This window comes from Echiichthys vipera (genome assembly GCF_963691815.1).
Source record: "Echiichthys vipera genome assembly, chromosome: 21".
In the NCBI taxonomy this organism is placed as follows: Eukaryota; Metazoa; Chordata; class Actinopteri; order Perciformes; family Trachinidae; genus Echiichthys; species Echiichthys vipera.
This window is the reverse complement of record NC_139846.1, coordinates 13,219,261-13,240,824: the sequence shown is the minus strand read 5'-3', so window position 1 is coordinate 13,240,824 and position 21,564 is coordinate 13,219,261. Positions and strand designations below refer to the sequence as shown.

Below are 21,564 nucleotides of genomic sequence, written 5' to 3'. Positions count from 1 at the left end.
TGTGGATGCAGGTAACCAAGTGTGTTTCAAATATGTAATTTATTTGTGTTCTCCGTGTTCCTTGCATCAGTGTATTCACCGAGACCTTGCAGCCAGGAACATTTTGCTTTCTGACAATAAAGTGGTCAAGATCTGTGACTTTGGCCTGGCCAGAGATATTTACAAAGACCCCGACTACGTCCGCAAGGGAGATGTGAGTGCAACTCACAAACACCCCTGTCTGAGAGTATTTTTTATTCATTTCTTTTCGAACAAAATGACAGATGACATCCTAAAAAAAAGTTTTTCACTGAATGCAAAATATTATGGGTCAATGCATTTTTTGCAGCATGATTTATTTATTTTTTTTTATAGCTTTTCATATTTTAGAATTTAAAAGATCAGAAATATCATGAATAATTACTCTTTTCATAAAGAACAACATACATAGGTATTTTGCATGTTATACCTGTGAGTGCATTTGCAAAATAAAAAGCTTTTACCTAACATTAACATCACATAACATTTTTTTTTTTACTCAAAATGATCCTTGGCTTAAATCATTTTCAACCGGCCAAACTTTAAATGTTTCCTCAAGAGAGTTTTTTCATAACTCTGCTCCTGTGATGTTATTGGCTGACAGGCCCGCCTCCCCCTGAAGTGGATGTCTCCAGAGTCCATCTTTGACAAGGTGTTCACCACGCAGAGTGACGTGTGGTCCTATGGCATTCTGCTGTGGGAGATCTTCTCTTTGGGTAAGAGCATGTGGTTTTATTCAAAACATACACAGGTGGTGGAGAAACAAAAACAGAAACGCAGTGCAATAAAAAAAAGCCCTGCAACAAATACTATCATCTGACATTTCTAAGACCTTGTTGGTTTGGTGTGTGTTCACGTGTGTGTGTGTTTGTCCAACAGGAGCTTCCCCGTACCCTGGTCTTCACATAGATGAAGAGTTCTGCCACAGACTGAAGGGGGGGACAAGGATGCGGGCGCCTGAATACAGCACACCTGAGATGTGGGTGGATTTGTTTTTAACACTGTTACTAACTGAAATCAGTAGTTTATGTCATGTCTCCTGATATGACCGCAGCAGTGAAACTTTTGGTGCTTTGATTGAAAGTTGAACACTAAGTTTGTATGTTTGTGTGTGCAGTTACAGCACGATGCTGGCATGCTGGGAAGCCATTCCCTCAGATCGACCCACCTTCACTAACCTGGTGGAGACTCTGGGAGACCTGCTGCAAGCAAGGGTTCAGCAGGTCAGGCTTTTTTTTATAGATCTTACTCCTTGGATAAGCTACACAAAAAGACAAACATGTCTTACAAATACCCTGACCTCTCTTTAAAAGGTTGGGAAGGACTATATTCCTCTGGGAGCTTTCATGATCGGAGACACTGGTCACAGTGAAACCTTTAAAGAAAACACGCTTGCAGTCACGAACCTGAGGTAAGGAAACATGAGAGAGAAAATAAAAACATTATTTAATATACAGCAGGTCTGAGCCAGCGCACCTTGATTTAAGATGTGTGAGTCATCGAGTATGGTGGAGAAGTGCTGCAGTATGATAAATACAAGACAGGTGCAGATGCAATGTGAAGTGGTGAAAGCTGTGGGGTAAGTGAAACTCAATTCAGGAACAAAAGGGAAACAGGTTGAGAAAGAAGAGAAATTTCCAACTTTCAGTGGTTTGAACGTGAATCTAATCTTTCCAGTTACATGAGGGGTATGGCCACACTTCAGACGTTTGAGGAACTGCCCTGTGAGGGGCCAGACAGCCCTGACGTAAGAAAACACCTTCACATCCGCTCGCATGCACACACATTGGAATCGAATGATTCAGTGAAAACAAAGATAAAAACAGAAAACCCAAATGTCTGATAAGCTGCGTGTTTGCATCCTTTCTGCTTTAGGATGAGCAGAGTGACAGTGGCATGGTCTTACCATCGGAGGAACTACAGCGTCTGACGTGGAATAACGACACCAACAACAAAAAACAGAGCAGGTGGTGACTTCTAAACCTTTGACTTTCCTCCTACCAGCACAGGCATCTTATCATCTGTACCATTGCACAGCACAAAACACAGTAATGTTGCACACATTCAAACTGACATACTACACTATGACCTTTTTCAATACTGAGGGTTTTTTGACATACTATGATAAAATTGTTGTATGATTAATTTTTCAGCATACTATAATAATAAGTAATGGTATAGTATGTCAAAAAAACACAACACATCATAGTGTAGTATGTCATAAGTCAAATAAGTAATGAATAATTCATAGTATATTATGTCAAAGGAATCATAAAAAGTCATAGTATATAACTTATGTCCAAAAAAGGCTTAAATCAGTCATTTTTTAATCATAAAAAGTCATAGTATAACATGTCAAAAAGTCATAAACAAGTCATAGTATAGTATGTTGAAAAATAAGTCAGAAGTCATTTTATGATTTCTTATGACATAAACCCTCGCTGCAGTAATATCTCAATCATCATATCGATTATTAATGATTCATTTATAGCGCTCATATTGAAACAGACTTTCAATGTATGAATGCAGTATTTTAGTTTGATTTATGTATGATAAACAAGCGCAGAACTCTTAATTTGTATGTTTTTAGGTTCTCGGCCTTCCCTAAGTGTCGGGGAAACCAGGTGCCTTTCCTGTGCAGTGACATCCCAGGTCTCTGTGGTGACAAACCATCTATGCTGCCATGTGATTGGGAGTCTGACGACGGCTGCTCCCCTCCTCCGGATTACAACTCTGCTTTCCTCTACCCCTCCCTCTAGCATCTGCTCTTGGACAAATTTGCACAGGGTATATATTTTCCTGCTTATAATTTTGACCAAATCTGCTTTTCAACGTTGCATCCTCTACCTCATTTTAATATCTGCATGTAATTGTCTGTAACATCCCTTTGCTTCTCTACAGGTCCCAAAACCATATGCTGTTGCACAACAAAGCCTCTACAGTATTACTAAGTATTATCTTGTATTACCACACATAACCCCTTCCAAGAGCAGCTAAGTATTACTTGATAGTTCTTATCATATGCAGTTATGCAGATTGTATTTGCTGACCTACAATTATTAGAGCTTATTGTATTGGTACCTTATGTGCTGAGCTGTGTGAAGAGGAACACTGCTGTATGAAAAAATTGGTTCCTCCAACACAGCCACTTTATGCTGGAAAAAATATATTATCCACTGAATTATGTTATGTTTAACAGGACATCTGTATTTCAATGCTGTAATAATTGAAAGGATGAGATTATGTCACTGTGAATGGTTGTATACAATCTGTTCCCACTTCACTTTCATGAAGGTTATAATGTTCAGTTTCATTGGCACTGATTAAGAAAGGTGTTGATTTGTCCCCCCGATAGCATGGACAAATCTATGAGAAACACCTCTCAGTTTCTCTAAGACACTTTCAATTAAAAACATGATAACCTTCATGAATTTAGGATTAATTGCAGTGCTGCTATATGAGACTGCATTGCATACCTAATAAACTGGCAACTGAGCGTATATTCAATTTTATATTAAGTATCCTCAGATATTGAAAGTCAAATAATTCATAATTGAATATAATTTTTTCTAATGCTGTTTTCTTCCATATGTATTTTAATGTGCAAATATATTGAATGCATGAAGATCAATTGAACCCATTATGGTATTTTCCCTTAAATGATAAGAGCTGAAATGATTGCTCCATCGACACAAAAAAATTGCTGCTTTTCTTTGTCTCAGGTGACACTACATTGATTATTTGTGTGTTCATGGCCATTTCTCATAAAATTGTTATTATCTTTCAAACTATAAAGCGAATGATTAATCACAGCAGATACATTGTTAATGAAAACAATAGGGATCGACGGATATGGATTCTTAAGGTCCGTGCCCATATCAATTTATTTTTTCCATCAGCTTTAGCCAATGACCGATACGGACTGCTTGACCCGATATTGTCTGAACGTGATAAACGTTAACACAAATTAATCTTCGACTACGTATAAAACAGATCTCTCATCATTAAAGCTCTTCTTGAAGAAGGGTTGCGCTATGATATCAGTGCGATGGCAAGGGAACTCCACCCCGTTCAAAGTAGGTAGAGAGGGAGAGAAACACACACGTCCAAACCTTCAGCCAGGTGGTCGCCATGGAACAACGTCGGCATTAAAAGCTACTGTATGAATGCATATAGCCACAATGGCAAGCAGTTTTATAAACGAGCCACTCAGCATTCAAGTTTACCATTTGGACTGACACTTTCTTAGCAATAGTTTCAAGCAAAACACATATAGAGCATGCATTTGGCATCCGTGTTTCCACTTTCAAAGTGTACGCCAATATTTCTGTTAAATGAAACAAAGTTTAAAACTTACTGTTCCAGCACTCTATTAGAGGGAGAGGAGCTATGCATGGTCTGCAAGTGAACTGCAGCGTCTCCAGCAACGAAGAACTGCCTGTGAATAATGCCGGGAAAAAATATCGGCAAACGCATCAGCCGACGGCGATACACGCAAATATCGGCCGATAATATTGGCTGGCAGAAGTACTGGTCTGTTACTAGAAAATAATAATTAGTTGCAACTCTACAAAACACATCAACAAACTTCCACTACAATATTGCCATCTCACTTTTTAAAGAACCGCATCCTGACGAAAACATGCAATCTGTATCGAGATCACACAATCTCACTATGTAAACATGTTTGTGCAGTCATAGTGACGTGTATTCTATTTGTATTTTCAGTTCTAAAGATGATTAATCATTGACAAATGTAATTAGAAATGTCGTTAAATCCTACCCATATGCTGACCTTGTGTGTGTGTTGTTTTTTCTATAAACACGTTTCATAAAAGCTGTATTTGAATGTACCCCGTTGCAAAAACAAAACAAGATCCTGCATGTATCTGTTTTGGTATTCTTTATTAAAATACTGCTGTACACACAAATATTGCAAAATTTGAGACGATGAACACAAAAGGGGCATAAAACATACTAAGATGGTGATTGTTGGTGTGTTGATGTGGGGGAAGAGAAGGACATCACCTATATTAACTGGAGTGTGCGTTATGATGTGGAAGATAGTGATATGAGCACTGACATTGTGTGGACCGCGTTTGGAGAAGTGTGTGTGTGTGTGTGTGTGTGTGTGTGTGTGTGTGTGTGTGTGTGTGTGTGTGTGTGTGTGTGTGGAGGGTTTTCTAAAGCACCACATTCACCAAATAAGTTTTTGTCTGTTCATTTAACTAAAACAGGAGAGGAAGTAGTACATGATCTAACACAGGCAGCCCCCTGCAGGCTTGTTACCCCCAAGTACAGACAATCCACGACAACTTTGAAAAGTTTACGTAATAGCAGAGACACTGTTCTTGTTTACGCCTTTCACCTTGATTTGTCTCTTGTCAGTGTTTTTCTACAGTCTCATGTCTCGACACACTCGTCAAAAAGCTACTGAGAACTAGACTAAGGCAGAGAAATCAAGAACAGTGGTTAGACAGAGCTTGGATTTATCTCTATCGGGGTGAAACAGGTGTGCACCAAATTCATTCAGTCAATTTGATTCAAATCATCAACGGAATATGAACCGTACTTAAGGGCAACATGAAATCCCTCACAGCATGATCGCCATAGTGCCGCTAGCTTCCTAAAACCTCCACCTGAAGACGGCTCCACCCACTCCACTGTAGCTCATCTATCTGACTGGACAGGGGGTGGCCAATGACAGCCAAACACATTCAATCATTGGGCCCCTCCAGCTGTTTAGTCATCCTGAGAGAAATCCAAGCCTTCCGAGTGAGCGCAGCGGCCGGCGCCACTGCTTTATCTCCAGCACGTTTATATTTCATGATCTTCAATAGTCAAATAAAACTGTTGGTGCCCTTTTCTCTCTCCTTCACCCTCTATCCCCTTCCCCTTTCCCTAAACCCCTGCTGGATTGGTCCACAGAATAATAAAGTTGAATTGAGGCAAAAAAAATGATTTGCCCTCCCAGTTCCCACCATGCATTTCTGCACAATAGCTGAGCAAAGAGAAAAGACAGCTAGAAAAAAATAAATCATAAAAAGTCACTTTTTTTCTCAAATGTAGAGGGGCCCAAGAACTCCTGAGGGAAAGTGAAGATTGGGATAAAAGCAGGAAGAAGATGGGAGAGTAAGAGAGAGACAGAGCAAGGGGACGTTGGGGACAGGAGGACGGGCGGGGAACAAAATAAGGACATTCCACAAAGAGGCAGCTGTGGCTCCACCTCAACAGAAGCCCCACCCGCGGGCTACAACCAAGTGCTGGACAGCCAAACCAAAAAGACCCATCCTTGAGCAGTTCATGTCACAATAGCGTCCATTTAGAAAAGGTGGTGGTTGCTGCATATGTAATAAACACTTGGTAGACGGCATCGGGAGAAGCACTTCCTCAGTGCCGAGAAAAAAAAAACCCGGATCCCAGTCCGTGCTAGCCCACCCACCCACACATGAGCCTGATGACCCATAATCTCTGAACTAAAATGGCAGAAATCCATCGAGTTTTCCAGTTTTAAGAACAGTTCCCACCCACCCAAGTGGTTTGTCCTTCCTGAAGGGGAACCAACAAGGCAAAGGTGGCCTGGCCCATTTCATGAAACAGGTGCCATCCCGCCCTGATGACAGCCTTGAGTGGTGTGCCCCATCTCCTAGTGCGTCAGAATGAAGGGGTGTGGTCTCCAGACAGAAGAGAGACGCAGTCTATAGAAGGCTGAATTTCTTGTTTTGTTGGGTTTTAACTCTTCTACTCTGGTATATATGTGTGACCTTAGCTCTCTGTACACCCTGTAGGCCACTCACACATATTGATAAAAATAACAAAAAAAATTAAAATCTTAGTGCATCCTCCTCAGAAAAATAAACCCCAACTGTGGAAATAAACAATAAAAGCCGGAAAAAGTTCAAAACCTCAACGTTTGTTTCTCGTTTTGTTCCCAAATCTAAAAAAATGTCATCATACTCGTTCGTCACAGCTTCCGTATTTGTCCTTTTATGTGTTGTTGTTGTTTTTATCCTTTTGTTTTACGATTTTCAGCTTTGGGGTTTAAGAAAACTAAAAAAAATACAATTTAGAAAAAGCCTCCCTGCTGGACACGGTCAGTGTATGTGACTGAGGTTCATAAAGCCCTTCCCAGCTGCCTTCGTCATGCTGATGTCATCTACATGAGCCTGGTCCTCCGCTGTAGTGCAATAGTGTGCTCCAGGAACAGGCACTCCCATCCTGGGCCCTAAAATGGCGCTACAGAGAGCCGGAGGCTGCAGCCTGCAGCTCCTGGAAGGTACTGTCGAAGCAGCGCTTCAGGTCCGAGTACGTCACAACCAGGACGCTTTTCTCGTCCCGAGACACCAGGCTGATCTTCTCAGGAACGCCCGCGTCCAGCTGTATAAACACCGGACGATACAGTCAAAAACACTAATATTTTGCCAGCATATTGAAATATAAAATATTTGAAATGACTTTACATTGATTAACCAATTGATTGAGCCCTTTACATCATGTCAAACATTCTTACAATTACGGCTTCTGACATGTGAGGATGTGATGATTCTCTTTATGTTATGAGATAGTAAACTCAATTTTGTGCACCTCATGATCTTATAAGTCTGACATATTTAGATTCAGTGTGTGTGTAGAGCTTGTGAAGTACAGGTCACAGCTTTAACCAGCTTCAGAATTCAACAGTGAAAAGAGGAACAACAGAAGTGAGAAAAGAAAAAAACAATAAAACAACTACTTAACGATGGTGGATGATAAACTTATTTCTTAAACTTTTTTTTATTCGAGATATGGCTTGTTTGTGAAATCCATGGCTCAGTAGCATTCAGAGCGTTCTGTTTGACAGCTCAAAACTAGATTTTGTTGACAAACTAGTTAAAAGTGCTGAGAGATTAACATTTCCGCTGATAGTATAAGTAAAGTAATAAAGTGTCACAAATAGAAGTACGCCTAATAGACGTCATTTTACACTTGCTGTTCTGCAATGGGTTAGCAAATGCATGCGTTAATGCATGTTTGTAAGCCAGTGCATATGAAGCATAAAGACGTTCTGAAAATAGGCCACTTTGCATGTTGGACTATCTCTAATACATTAAATACACCAAAATGTATCAACTGTCTGCATAGAAAAAAAGAAGGTAAGAAAGCTCGCTGACTTTGTTGAGGCAGGAGACGATGTGGCTGAGGTCGATCCAGGGCGTCCCAGCTTCTGTCACCTGGTGAAACAGGTGATCCCGGAAAAGCTTCAACAGGTAGCGGTCCCCCGTCTCGGACCACGTTGGGTCCTTCTGAAACCTGATTCGCACAACACAAGGTCACAGAGTTGTTAAAAAGAACCACAGATCACACATACAAGTGGATCTTTATTTTCATGTCCTACTCACTCTGGTCGCTCGTTAATGGTGCCCAGTTTTGCCAACAGGCGGAAGAGACGGCCGTTCTGCACCTCCTGCAAATACATTTTTTTATATTCACCAAAGCTTTTTCTCCACATATTTTTTTGCCATTGTCGCAGGCAGCAAACAAGCAGAGAGAACGGTATGACATGGCGACCAGAATTGGCCCATGGACGTTGCAGTTGCAGGGAATGTGCTCCGACAGTCGCCTAGCAGGGCGCTCCAGCGGTTCAAAACAGTCAGTCAGCATGCCTAAAGTACAGTATGTACGTTTTTTAGCAGTTGCACAGAGGGGGTAATGGTGGAATTTAGTCATGGATTTAAAAAAGAAGAATCATATTTTCTTAACAGAGTGAAAATGGAAGAAAACTTGAAGTAACAACCTTTGAATTGGGCACCAAGAGACAATTATATTAATCGAATGGAGGAAGCAAAATTCAACTTTGATTAGAAAACACATGCTCATTAACACTAAGCACTTTACAGAGAAAGCAACACTATGGGGTATGCCATTAGTGTAGGTTGACGAATTTTCATAAATACATAAAAACAAGAAAATTAATTAATAAATTCATGAAGAAACAAACGGATGAATGAAAAAAGAATGAACAAACTTTTCATTTTTTACCTGACAATACCTTGTTAAAATGGACCCCTTTGAAATAACAAGACTACTCATCCCTGCTGGGAACTGTCAGAAACTGAAACCTCTCTCACTTGACTTTCTGTCCAAACATGGTGCTGGACCCTGTTTTCTCACAGGTTCACGAAGGCACTTCCTCCTTACTGAAAGCCAAACAGAAGAAGCTGCGTTTTCTTCTAAATACGTCCTATTTTTGTATGCGGTCGGATGAACAATTAAATGAAATCTGAAACGGTCACCGGCACCAGCATCACTGATGAATTCAAAAAGACCCTAAACATCAAAAGACACTGAACTAATCCAGACCAGTAGGTCAGATAACTCCTTGAATGTTTAGAGAGCTAGCTGCTGTAATAAAGAGAATTATGAGCATCTACAGATGGAAACTGGGTGTTTCTGACTTCATATCTGATTACTGTCAACAAGTTGTAGCTCACCTTTCACTTCTGAAGACATAATTTACTCCTGCCTCTCCTTTCTCTTCCGCCTCTCTCACCCTGTCAAAAGTGAAAATGATTGAGAACCAATCAACTGATCATATTGGTGTCCTCCAAAACTAGTTGCTCTAGACTTTTTAAGATCACATTACTTTTCAGTCCAGCCGGTGTCTTTTTAGAGTCACCATGCAGGGGCTGCTACAACTGCATCTTAGGTCACTGTTTTATTGAAAAACAGTTGCATATTTGAGTTAGGGGAGATTAAATGCAAATAGGGCATTTTTATCAAATTGCAAATCTCCTGCTTTGAAATGACTTGCATTTAAATGTATTTAATCTTTTTACATTTCAGAGTGGGGCTGTGTGATTTATTAATTTAATTCATTTTAATTTTTGGTTTCGTAGGTCGTTTAAAATGTTTACGTCTTGAAAATTTGGTGACGAAAATGTGCAAAAAAAGCTCAAATGTGTTTGATTGAAAAAGTATGTAGATTTGATTCATGTAGATCAAACCATGTTGATCATGTTGGAAAAACCCAGTGCGCAGATACACACTGAGTCAACACATTATGCAGAGATGGCCCGATAACCAGGGAAACGCTTACACTCTCCCTACCAGCACAGATATCAGCAGAAAAGCTACCCTACTTTTCTACGTATCAGGTATTTCCTTGTTCTCATCATCAGCTGCTCTCTGAACTTATGTTGCAGACATCTTGTGAGACCTGCTTATATCTAACAAAGGCAGAAGAGAAAGCATTTGATGTTAGGAGGTCAAAACACCAAACCTACTTTGTTTGATGGATGTGTACAGAGTCGGAAAGTAAAGAGGAAGTTCGGGCATGAACGAGAAGAAAGATGAGGTGGTGGTCGGTTGTTTCACACATTCACTCTTCAACACAGGGAGACTTAATTCAAAACAAGACTACAAAGCTCACTATATATTACAACATCCTGTGTGCACATCACTCCCCCCCCCCCCACCCCTTAGCTCACTAAACCAATGGCCTATTTCCGGCCACTACCCATGAATATCAGCCTGACAACAACACGACTGAATCATGCATACTCATGCCTGCTTTCTGCTTTGTAGAGCTGCAAGTTATTTAGTCAATCAATCACTTAATTGTCATCTATTAAATAAATTGACAACTATTTTGAAAACAGATTAATTGCTTTGAGTCTTTTTTTAATGAAAAGTCTAAATTTTCTCTCTACTTGTTAAATGTGAATATTTGTTTAAATAAATGTTTTTTTTCCTCCTCTGTGACAGTAAACTGCAAAACACAAATGGCATTTTGGACTTTAGGAAATACACATCCATATTTTTCACCACTTTCTGGACCAAACAACTAATCAATCAATCGTGAAAATAATGGGGATAATTGTTAGTTCTGTGCCTTGTGAGACAAACTCTCCCTTTATGTGCTTAAGTGTTCATGCATTGCACTTCACATACTTTGGCCAGGTCCTCCTCAATGACATCATTCCTCATCTGTGATGCATCCAGTTGTGTGTAGAATCGAGCTCCAATCATCGGCATAATGTCATTGACGCTACGCAGGCGAGACTGTTCGGTCAGCAGATACCTGCAAATACACAGAATATGCAGAGTTACAGAGTAATCTTCTGCCTCTTCCACGAGTGGGTCAGTGACAATATTCATTTGACCACATTTATTGTGATGCCTCACTCCAGTCTTAAAGCAGCCCTTTTATGGGTGTTCAAATTCTGTTCCACTTATGTACAAAAGGTGAAAATGTAAACACTGCTAAAACTTAATATATTTTTAATTGGAAGTTTCAGGCTATGGACTTTAAAACATATACATGTATGTTAGCAGCACTGTTCGTGTAAAGCCTGAACCTAGCAGGCATGCCTATTTCAATTGGAAGAGCAGATGTTACTGGCCTACCAGCCTACATCTTTGTCTGTTAGTTTAGACTTGTTACACCTGCCATTTACATACATTTTGGAATGGCGGGGTTGCTATATGATCATGTATACCTGCAGAGAAAATCAAATAAATTAAATCAATGTTTAATGTGGGGACGTGGGGTAAAATAGTCTTACCTCAGGAAGTCTGTAATAGAAATGGCAAATTCGCACAGGATTAAGAAGTCCCTGTATTCTACCAGAGGTGGGAGGGGTAACCCGATTTACGCACTGTCACCACCCCGTCACCATGTGCTACGTAGCTTCCTGATATCACAAAATTAAGTACAGGACAGAATTGATGATCTTAAAAAACTTAAAGAGTGCTTCTTGAAGCGCGTCCATGCTCAAAAATATGTGGAAACTTTCGTATTGACGGGATCTGACGGAATATTAACGTACGTTTTACAGACATTGTATTCAGACTATTCTGGGTTTACCTGAGGTATTTTTTCGGACCGTTTTACAGAAAGCGAAAATCGCCTTCATTTTTTACATTCTCTGGGATAATTACTGACACGGTGCATTCACACAAACCTCTTGTTAAAATGACCTTACCCCACAACCCCACATTAAACTAAACCCTTCTGAACAGGGCTAAAGAAGTACAGTGAATTGATCAAACTGCCTTTGGAGGTCATATGAGCACACTATGTTCAAAAAGTTCAAAGGCAACTGGACTTACTGTAAGTACAGCAAGTACATTTCCCTTTGACTTCACACTTCTAGATAAAAGCACAACTGTTGACGCAACTACCATCATGACCTACACTTGTGTAGGCAGATGACAACAGGAGCTGATCTGAGTTCTGGGAAACTTAATCAGATTTAAAGTTTATCTGCTGTAGATACTTCAAGGGCCTGAAAATCTGATCATTTGTATTCTAAGGTATTTTGAAACCTTTTTATGATTTTTTGATTTTAATTCTAATTCTAATTTCAGGCTTCATGCTGTTGATTTATGTAAATATTAGTTGTAAAACTGGTGATTTGTACTGCATCTTGTGACGTGTTTATTAAAACATCACATCCTGGGCTGTGAGAGTGAATCAACGTGATCATTTATGGCAAGGTTACAGCATGACTGCAAACATGGGACTACGTCTCGCGGCTGGAAGAAAATAAACGAAGCTGCTTGTTGTCAACAGATGAGATGAAATGATTTGTTCATCATGTGGATGTTTACAGAACTTTTCTCCAAAACCTCAGCTGTCCCGAGCCAGGTGTTAGACATAAACTATGTAATCCAACTTTAATCGGGACAACTCCATGCTAGATGTTACAGTGCAATTAAATGGGGAACACGTGCTGCTTCACCCATGGAGAAGGTCTTACAGAATGAGGTTCTTGAGGTCTGAAGAGTAGTTGATGGACACCAGCTCCATGGCCTTCTGGAGGTTCTCTCTTTGAATACCAGCCAGGGAGTTACATGCCAACGCCAGCACCACCTTGCCTAACGACACTAGGTCGGCTTGCTACATGACAAAAAACACACACACCACAGAATTACACTTATCTATGACATAAAGTCCAATCTGAAAGGTTTAAAAACCACTGACATTAAGTAGATAAGATATAACTCCATCTGCAAGCACTTCTGTCAGAAATATTCATGTTTTGTCGACCACAAATTACATCATAAAAAGTACCTGGTACTGCGGCATTAGGGCAAGATGATTGGTCTGACTGTTGTCAAAAGTTAAGACATCAAACACCCCAACACAGTTAACCCGTAGCCTGCAGAGACAAGAGGCCATTATCATCAATATTGTATGTGCATGTCTTAGTGTATTGAGTGTGCACAACCACATAGTTGTGAAAAAAGGAAGCATCTTAAAATAGTCTTCTGCTTTTAATGTATTTACAGTTAACATATCTACACCTACTGAGCTGGAACTTGAAACCACAATTTATAGTTACAAGCTCAAATCAACAACATTCATCTACACATGCTGAACAATGAGGTATTCATGTGTGCGTGTACCTGGTCTTGCCAGTAATAAGAATCTTGCTGGGGTCCATGACACGGCAGGCCAAGCCAGCAGTGTGGATGGAGCGCAGGGCCGAGCTGAGCTGGACAATGTAGGCCCAGATTAGGGACTCTGGGAGCAGACCTGCATGTTGCCGTGGTGGGGGCGGTTCATGTTGTCCTGCACACGGAGACATGTTTTATCACACAAACGCAGCCTGAAGAGTTGGATATTACTCATGAACTAAACTTCAAACTGTCATCAACTTCCTTGACAATCTTATCTTCACACTAAACGGTCTCTCACAGTTATGATGTCAGTAAGACACGTCATTTATAGTCAATCTCACCTAATTTTCCCAACCTAAACTACTGCTGATTATTCTCGGGACTGTCAGTTAAAAAAACACCCAACATAAAATTCTAGAGCGCGAGGTGACGTCTTCAAATTGTCCAAAAAACTATAGGTATTTAGTTTACAATTAAAATAACGATCCTCTCATTTATCTGGATCTCAGTGCTGTTTGACATTGCTTAAAAAATTACAAACAAGTTTTGCCAGAAATCATATTTACTTAATTTCTTCATTCTTCACTTAATTTGTCTTGCTTGTAATATTGTGTGACTCCCAGCAATAAGGTTGGGTTATGTTACCCGGGCGACGTGGCGAGTGTCAGGGTGTGTACCTCACAACATACGCTACAATTTCACATTGAGAACGTTGAGATGGCCAATACGTTTGTTTCCCTGAGGGTCATTCAAGAAAGATATTAATTTGCACTATATAACCAAGTCCTTTTGATGTGTTTTTTTGGTATTTCACCTGTGCCATTGTATAGCATTCATATATTATCAGTGTAAAAACTAGACAAAGCCCAGGGTCTGAATGGTTTTGCTTCCTCTCTCTGCATTCATGTAGGTAGGCCTGACAGCACCTGCACTAGGATCAGTTTCAGCCACAGTTTCCTTCAAGTCGACCACGTCTCCTTTACAGTCACATGCCTGATAACTGTCAAACAAGGGCAGGTTACAGACTCTACCTTTAAACGTCTTGGGAAATGCATCATTATTTTAAATAAACCAGTGATTTTGTATCTATAGTCTAAAGGCCCGTCCACACGACGATGCATTTTCCTGTAACCGCATAAACTTTAGTATCGTTTTGGCCGACCGTCCACACGCAGCTGGCGTTTTCGGAGCCTGAAAACGGTATTTTTATTAACCAGGTCCCAGAGTGGGAAGATTTGAAAATGCCCCCCGTAGCGTTGTTGTCTGGTCGGCGAAACCGCATACTTTGTTAGGATATCATCATCGCCCCACCTCAGACCTCTAACCCCCGCGACCTCACATAACGACAACAGTGCTGCTGCGTGCGGAAAGATTTAAGACTCTAAATTGGTCGCTAGTAGCTTTTATAAATAAAGTTGCCAAGAAGGTGGCAAAAAGTAGTGAGACAGTGCCCGCCTGTGAGGGCTTTGGGACAGGGAAGGGTTCACAGCAGCACCCACTGCTCGTTGAGGACACTAACTACAGAGTGATTCGAGCATCAGAGTCCAAAACACCACCAAAGTCTCCACCAACACCAGAAACAGTGGACAGATTTCTCTCTAGGGTGGATGGGAGATTTGGCAAGAAACTCTCCGGTGTTTGCATTAGGATTATTCACATCAGCGGCTCTTTCCCTCTTCTTCTGCGTTTGTTAGTGTATTTCTGTGGCAGTTACCGCGCCACATCCAGGCCTGGCATGTGTATTACAGTGTTTTTAGCCGGTTTCACTGGTTCAGTGTGGACGCAGATATTTCTTGAGCAGAGTCTGTGTGGACGGAAAACTTTTTGAGAAAGACTGGGAAAAAAAGGTTGTTTTCGATCGTGTGAACGTACTCTAAGCCATCAAAGAGCACAACTGCAGGAAATGCAGACCTGAAAACACACACCAAAATTAAACTCGGTTGATGACCTCATTAGCACACAAGTAAACAAACTGAAAATGTGTGAAGTAGAGGGGTGCAGACGGATGTATGAGGTGATGCTGGGTCTATTTCAGTGTCAGGGTGGTAGGGTGGGAAGACCAACTCACCCCACTTCCTCTTGGTAAAGAACGAGTCTGCTGCTGGATCATTAAAGTGTCTGCTGAACATGGTTTCCGCACCCGAATGGAAGTCATAAGAGAACACCAACGCTAGGGCAAAAACAACGGAAACGGAATAGTCTAAGTATACATACTCTCATTTAATCAATTATTGTCACTTTGTCCTGCATTATACTCCTTACCGGGTTTGTCTTCCCCATCAAATGTGAGAAGCAAGTACAAAATCTAATTTATAACAGCCAGTTGGGTATTTCATCGCTCCTGCTAACTTTTGAGAGCTAAGAAAAAAAAACTTTGGTGCAAATTTTCCATTAAATAGAGCTGGAAAGCAACACAGTAGTATCAAGTGAAGCCCCCAAACTTATTTTTTTAGAACTTCTGGTTGAATAGCAAGACTGGCAAATGTAAAACAATCAATGCAATTGTGGAGCAGGTCAACTTTAGACCTGGATCATGCAAAAAAAAAAAGTATATCCAGGAAACCGTAAATTTACACACAAGTCATGTACATGAAGATTGCTACAATACACACTCACAGTGGTCTCCAAAGGCTTTTGTGGTGAAGACCTCCCTCAGTGTTACAGAGTTTGAGTGCTGAATCTTCTTCCACATGTCCACTAGCATCATGCACTTGGTGTTAACGAGGCGGAAACCTGGATACGCAACACACATTCAGGCAATTAGAAATTAATAAGGATATCTTACAATATCACACCATCCTGTGCCACCTTTAAATAAAGCAAAGAGACACTTTTTTATTTATTAAACAATTACCTTAAGAGTAAATACCCAATTACATTATTTGTTACATTGGCTTTTTTGGTTATGTGATATCTGGGTTATGATTCTTTGGAAGGTCATTTCTTATCACCACATGTATTACCGTGTATCCTCCTCAGGCAGTAAGGCAGGTCATCCTTGCTGTTGACTGCCTTGTAGCAGGAGGTGATGTAGCTGAAGTTGCTGGTCTTCTGCATGCGGTTTGGTGGTGGGAGGGGCTCAAGGGGGAAGAGGCTGTGGTAGCTGTCCACCTCAGATGGTACATCTGCAAAACACCGATGTAGTTTCAGAAGAAAAAAAAGAAGTGCACCAACACACGCAATCAAAAACGGACACACCAACTTTTAGTTCATAGCCAATGAAAACAATTACTTGTTTTCATGCATGTATACCATAATGGAATTTTTCCCAAAATCCACAATTTCAGTCGACTGTTGCCTACCCGACAGCAGATATACAAAAAACATGTTTTAACACACTGAAATGAAGAAATCAACTCTACACTTGTTTTTTTTTGTTGGCAAGGGAAATAAATGAATCAATAACGCGGTTCAGACCCTGTACCTGGGTTTTCCGAATGGTCAATCTGTGCCATGGTTATCAGATGTCTGTTTATCAACTCCTGAAGGACAAATAAAAGGGCAGTACATCAGACTTAACCTCCAGAGAAAGAGAAGACAAAGGGAGATATTTAGTGAAAAAAGGAGGTGGGCGAGTGGAAAATACCTGTCGGAGTTCATCAGCCATGAAGAAAGACGGGGCGTTCGCTTTCGGCTGCATGTAAGCCACATGGGGCGCAGTGGGGGGATAGATATGGTAGGTAGGAAACACCTGTGATGAAACCAGAAAACACAGCTTCCTATTTATTGAGAAATGAAAACCAGCGTGATCCTACGTGTTATTTTTCCTCTCAACTATAAGATCATAGCTACACAAATGAATATGATGGAACGAAACTCTTATCAGGATTTGAATGAAGTGTTAAGAATGTTACCCATGGCATCAGAAGCCAAAGTATAACTCCAATGAGCGTGGTTTTAAAGATTGTGGAGTGTCGGCACAAAAAAAGGGCAGCTCACGGACTGAAGTGTTGGGTTTTGTGCAGGACTGTAGGAGTCAATACTCTTGCTTCTCTAAAGAACATCAGATCAGATCATTTAATGCACTTTAAAAGACTTTAAAGTACTCTGGTGTATTCCCAGCTTTCCCAACTAAAATACAGGGTAGGGACGTTGTGTGCAGCACATACCATCCCAGCCATTGGCGCTGGGGTGTTGTCTGTGTAGAAGTAGGTGGTCCCCCCTACAGTCTCTTTCTGGATTATGTGAGGACCCTGGTCAGCTGCAGTGGTGGGCACCATGTAATTGGCAGGGTTCGGGGTGTGACTGCGCCGACGAGGAGCAGGTGAGGTGTGCGGTGTAATTTTTGGAGAGTGGAGAGGAGAAGACCCAGCAGACAGAGACATGCCTAATATTGGAGACAAAGAAAGTCAGCTTTAGTTTCAACAATAGCACATGTGGTGCTGCACTTAAGTGGGAAATCCCAAACTTACTGAACTACACAATTTCAGAGCTAAAGATGAAAAACAAAACTGAGCCATGAAGAAAGTAGAGCATCACCAAATGATGTCTCTGTTGGCAATAGTCTACAAACCCTCACCAGGCGCCAGTGCAGCAGCTGTGGAGCTACTGAGGCCAGGATGTGGGAAGATAGGTGAGGGAAAGGCCTGGACAGTAGACTGAGCCATGGTGGCCATCCGTGGAGCTCCCTTAGGGATGAACTCAGTTGCTGTCGGGTTCGGAGTCTTGTGGCAAAAGAAAAAAAAACATTCAAGAGTTACATTTAATCTGCCATCCTGTTAGAGGCAATAAGAAAGAGATGGAAATAAAATGTTTCCACGTAAAGTCTAAAGTACCTGCTCATATAACATACAGTAGTGAGCATTTTGAAATAACTTCCGCATCTTGGACAGTATGCTTGTGTTCTCACCTTTCTCCTTTGGGAAATGCTAAGAGCACCAAAATCGCTGAACAGTGAGGATGTCGGGGAGTTCACTGGATCTGTGCAGACCAAAGAGTGTAAGGACTTCAGCAGTGGCCCTTTCAGTATTCAATGGCTGAGTACAGAACATTGTAGTAGTCTTACCGTGAGCGCTGTGGCTGAAGTTCTTGGCACCGTCATTGAGGAGACTGGGTGAGCTGCTGCTGGTAGTCATCCGCTAAAGAGAACAGCATCAGGAACAGACGTGTTACAGAAGGCACTCTGATGTGCATATATGTCTGTCTATCTATAAATTGGCTTCAAATATCATTGTGTTATGATAACATAAATTTTCCAAGCAGTGTTTGTCACTCTGTATGTTCACGCTATACATCCACAGCTTCCCTTTTGTACCTGCATCATTGAGTATTTAGACTCTGCTGGGCTTCCAAAGCCATTGACTCCAATAAAGCTGCTGCTGAAGTAAGAGTTGGTGAGATTGGCATCGCTCAGGGTCGCACCCTCCATCCCTGGGACTGTGGATGACAGAATCAGAGTTTAGCAAATACAAACTGCAGGACTGATAAAACTGAGAGAAAAAGATGTACTTCAACCACACACAAGAGGGTAAAGTTTGCATGTTAATGTCAGCACTACTGAGTGTTTGCTTGATTAAAAAGCATGTAAACAGTTCTACAGTTGCAGAGTGAGCCACTACTAATTATTACCACAGGGCAATATCCGCATTTAAAAGTGCATCTTCAAGTAAAAAGTGATTAGTCCCATTCTGAAAAGTCAGCTTTTAACGAGCCAAAATGGGTCATCTCCTAATTTATTTTGAAAACAAAACTCATCTCTTCTGTACTCAGACTATCACACACATCGATCCATCGCACATCCTCCGCCCGAGTATGAGCTTGATACAGTCTTCAAATGTTGACTGACCCGTTTTAAAAATTCAATTGTGCCTACATCAATTAAAAGTTCAAATAATGGGGCAGCACAGTAGTTAGAGCAGTCGCCCCAAGTTAAGAGGCTGAAGGTCCTAAAAACTGTGTGTCTCCTCCTCTTCTCACCCCGTTTCCTGTCTGTCCTATATAATAAAGGCTTGAAAAACTGCCAAATAAATAATCTTAACAAAAAGCTATGGTAATAATGCTTCGTCTTCAAATAATAATGCTTCTTATGGCTGTATGGGTTGTGCAATGTCACAGTATTCTGTTCATGTAATGTGTAAATGATGTGCATTGGTTTGCACTTGTTTACAAGTGGAGTTGTTTACTTTTTCCTCTATTTATTTCTGTTTTGTTGTCTATCTACGGATCTGTTTGTATTGCTTTTTGTTAATTATCTCTATTGTAAGTGCAGCTAAAGTTGTCAGTGACCAGGGTCGAAGAAAAGTTTCCCCAAGGTGACAATAAAGTATTTTTTAAGTGAATTATCTGACATGATTTTGACCTAATTTGCCACCACAACATGTTTGATCAGAGACTGAAGCCTCATCTGTCAGTGCATCCACTTCTCCACCAAACTTTTTTTTAAGTTTCCAAAGGTTCCAGGATAAAAAAAAGGGACGTAGTTAGGTTTAAAGTTGCATGTAAATTTGACTTACTTGCTGTTTGTTTACGTTTGGAAACCAATGCCCCGTGAGCAGCTAAGCTAAGCTAAGCTAAATCTAAACAGCAACACTACAATCCACATAAACAGCACATTAACTGGTGAAAAACTAACGGCACTAGTGCTAAGACTAATATAGCAAACACGAAAGCAAAGCCAAACGCATTAAAGTCAGTAAAAGCGGTGAATTTAACGCTAGTTTAGCCCCTGTAGCTAACAGTTTCTGCCCACTCACAGCTGTCACACAACAGCAGCAGGCCTCCTCCATGTGAGCTGCAACAGCTAATGTTACATGTTGTTTCAAAACACACCTGCAACCACCTGCACACAAAAGCTACTCACAACACAGCATAACATCACAGTGTGTGCTGACTGCATGCATGGAGTTTTTTTGATAGTGTTTGGCATGTAAAGGTAAACCCACATGGGGGTGAAGAGGCCTCAACTGGATCCTCGGGCTAAATTTGAACAAAGCCCCAACAAGGCCCAAAAGTAAAAGTCACAGTCAGTAACACTCACTGGTTAACAGCTGTCCCTCCAGAGACGCGCCTGCAGGCCCCAGTGGTTCGCTCTTCTTGGGCACACCGGTCCCCCCGCCGCTGCCCGGGCAGGCCGCCGCCGCCGCCGCCACGGAGCCGCCGAGGGAGGAATACCCAGCCGGAGTCCCGCCACCCGCAGCAGACATGGACAACGGGACTGGGCTGCCGCCGCCGTGCATGGACGGTTCATCGTGCAGGAACTGACACTCGTCTCCGTAAAAGCACGTCTTGTCTTTCGCGTAATATCGGCAAAACTTCACCTTCACGTTGGGTATCCCGGCGACCCCGAGCGGAGCGGCTGAAGCTGGGAGTCCACTGTTCATGGCACCGCTGCTGCCGCCGCCGCTGCTGCCGGAACACACTCACACATAGAGAGACTAGCCTGCAAACAGTTTCCCCCTGAAAGGAACCGGATAATAATCACTTCAGCTGGTGGAGAAACACTTTAAACCCCGCGGCAGTACTCACATCATAAGGCTAAGGTGCATTTTAGTGTGAGAAAAACCTCTGCATGCGTGAAATCCTGGTCGTCGTCGTTGTTGTCGCTATCCATGCAGCTGCCTGCTTCTCAAAGTAGCCTGTTGTTGTTTTTTTTGCTCTGCTAGAGACCCGCTAGCACAGCTTTGCATTGTGGGTAAACAGCGTTTTGGAAGCGTTTACCTGCTGCACATGCAAGTGAGCGCCTGCAAACTCGACCTGCAGCACTGTGCTGTTGTGGATGCTGAAGGGGATTCACAAAAAATAAAACACTGAAATCATCCATCGTTTTTTTTTTTTCCTAAATCCATTTAAAACATATGCAAAGTCCTTAAAATTGGTAAATGGAAGAAAAGCACACAACTGTTTTGATGTTCTAAACACTTCCCCACTGTGTCAACTAACCAAAATTAAACTGTATTTCCCCTTGTTTGTCATTTATTTTTGTTCAGTACATATTACTAAAAGCACTTCCTTTGTAACACATTCCTAATCCTGTTTTACAAAATGTCTATCTTTGACTACAATGCTGTTGTGCCATTTATGCAATGAATGAATATAAGTGTTGCCATATCTATTTTGTAAATGTTCAATACATTAAAAGAAATGTTTGTGAGGTATAGTGCATGGCGTGTGGTAATTTTATTTGAAAACAGTATATTACAAAAATCACACTTCCTGCTTTAATCA

The 21,564-nt window shown here is 41.3% G+C and overlaps 2 protein-coding genes across 2 annotated transcripts in view; one reads left to right on the top strand and one right to left on the bottom strand.

The window, feature by feature from the left end:
* flt1 (fms related receptor tyrosine kinase 1) overlaps positions 1-3,289 on the top strand; it is a 33,143-nt gene extending 29,854 nt beyond the window's left edge. Inside the window, exons 22-30 of the mRNA XM_083935788.1 lie at positions 71-193; positions 623-734; positions 898-997; positions 1,136-1,241; positions 1,332-1,429; positions 1,696-1,765; positions 1,894-1,985; positions 2,609-2,805; positions 2,920-3,289. Coding sequence (XP_083791914.1) covers positions 71-193; positions 623-734; positions 898-997; positions 1,136-1,241; positions 1,332-1,429; positions 1,696-1,765; positions 1,894-1,985; positions 2,609-2,777 — 870 coding nt within the window. The 3' untranslated portion in view covers positions 2,778-2,805; positions 2,920-3,289. The remainder of the gene's footprint in view (positions 1-70; positions 194-622; positions 735-897; positions 998-1,135; positions 1,242-1,331; positions 1,430-1,695; positions 1,766-1,893; positions 1,986-2,608; positions 2,806-2,919) is intronic.
* A 1,680-nt stretch (positions 3,290-4,969) lies between these two features.
* pan3 (poly(A) specific ribonuclease subunit PAN3) lies at positions 4,970-20,984 on the bottom strand. The gene is made up of 19 exons (XM_083936577.1): positions 20,903-20,984; positions 20,378-20,796; positions 18,656-18,777; positions 18,407-18,479; positions 18,251-18,321; positions 17,921-18,065; positions 17,511-17,728; positions 16,988-17,092; positions 16,826-16,883; positions 16,365-16,526; positions 16,018-16,134; positions 15,470-15,571; positions 13,408-13,573; positions 13,073-13,160; positions 12,759-12,898; positions 10,948-11,077; positions 8,397-8,461; positions 8,169-8,307; positions 4,970-7,395 (listed from the first exon to the last, which is right to left on the bottom strand). Exons 2-19 carry the CDS (start codon positions 20,718-20,720, stop codon positions 7,255-7,257), a joined length of 2,385 nt encoding a protein of 794 aa, XP_083792703.1. The 5' UTR covers positions 20,721-20,796; positions 20,903-20,984; the 3' UTR covers positions 4,970-7,254.
* Positions 20,985-21,564: the final 580 nt, after the last annotated feature.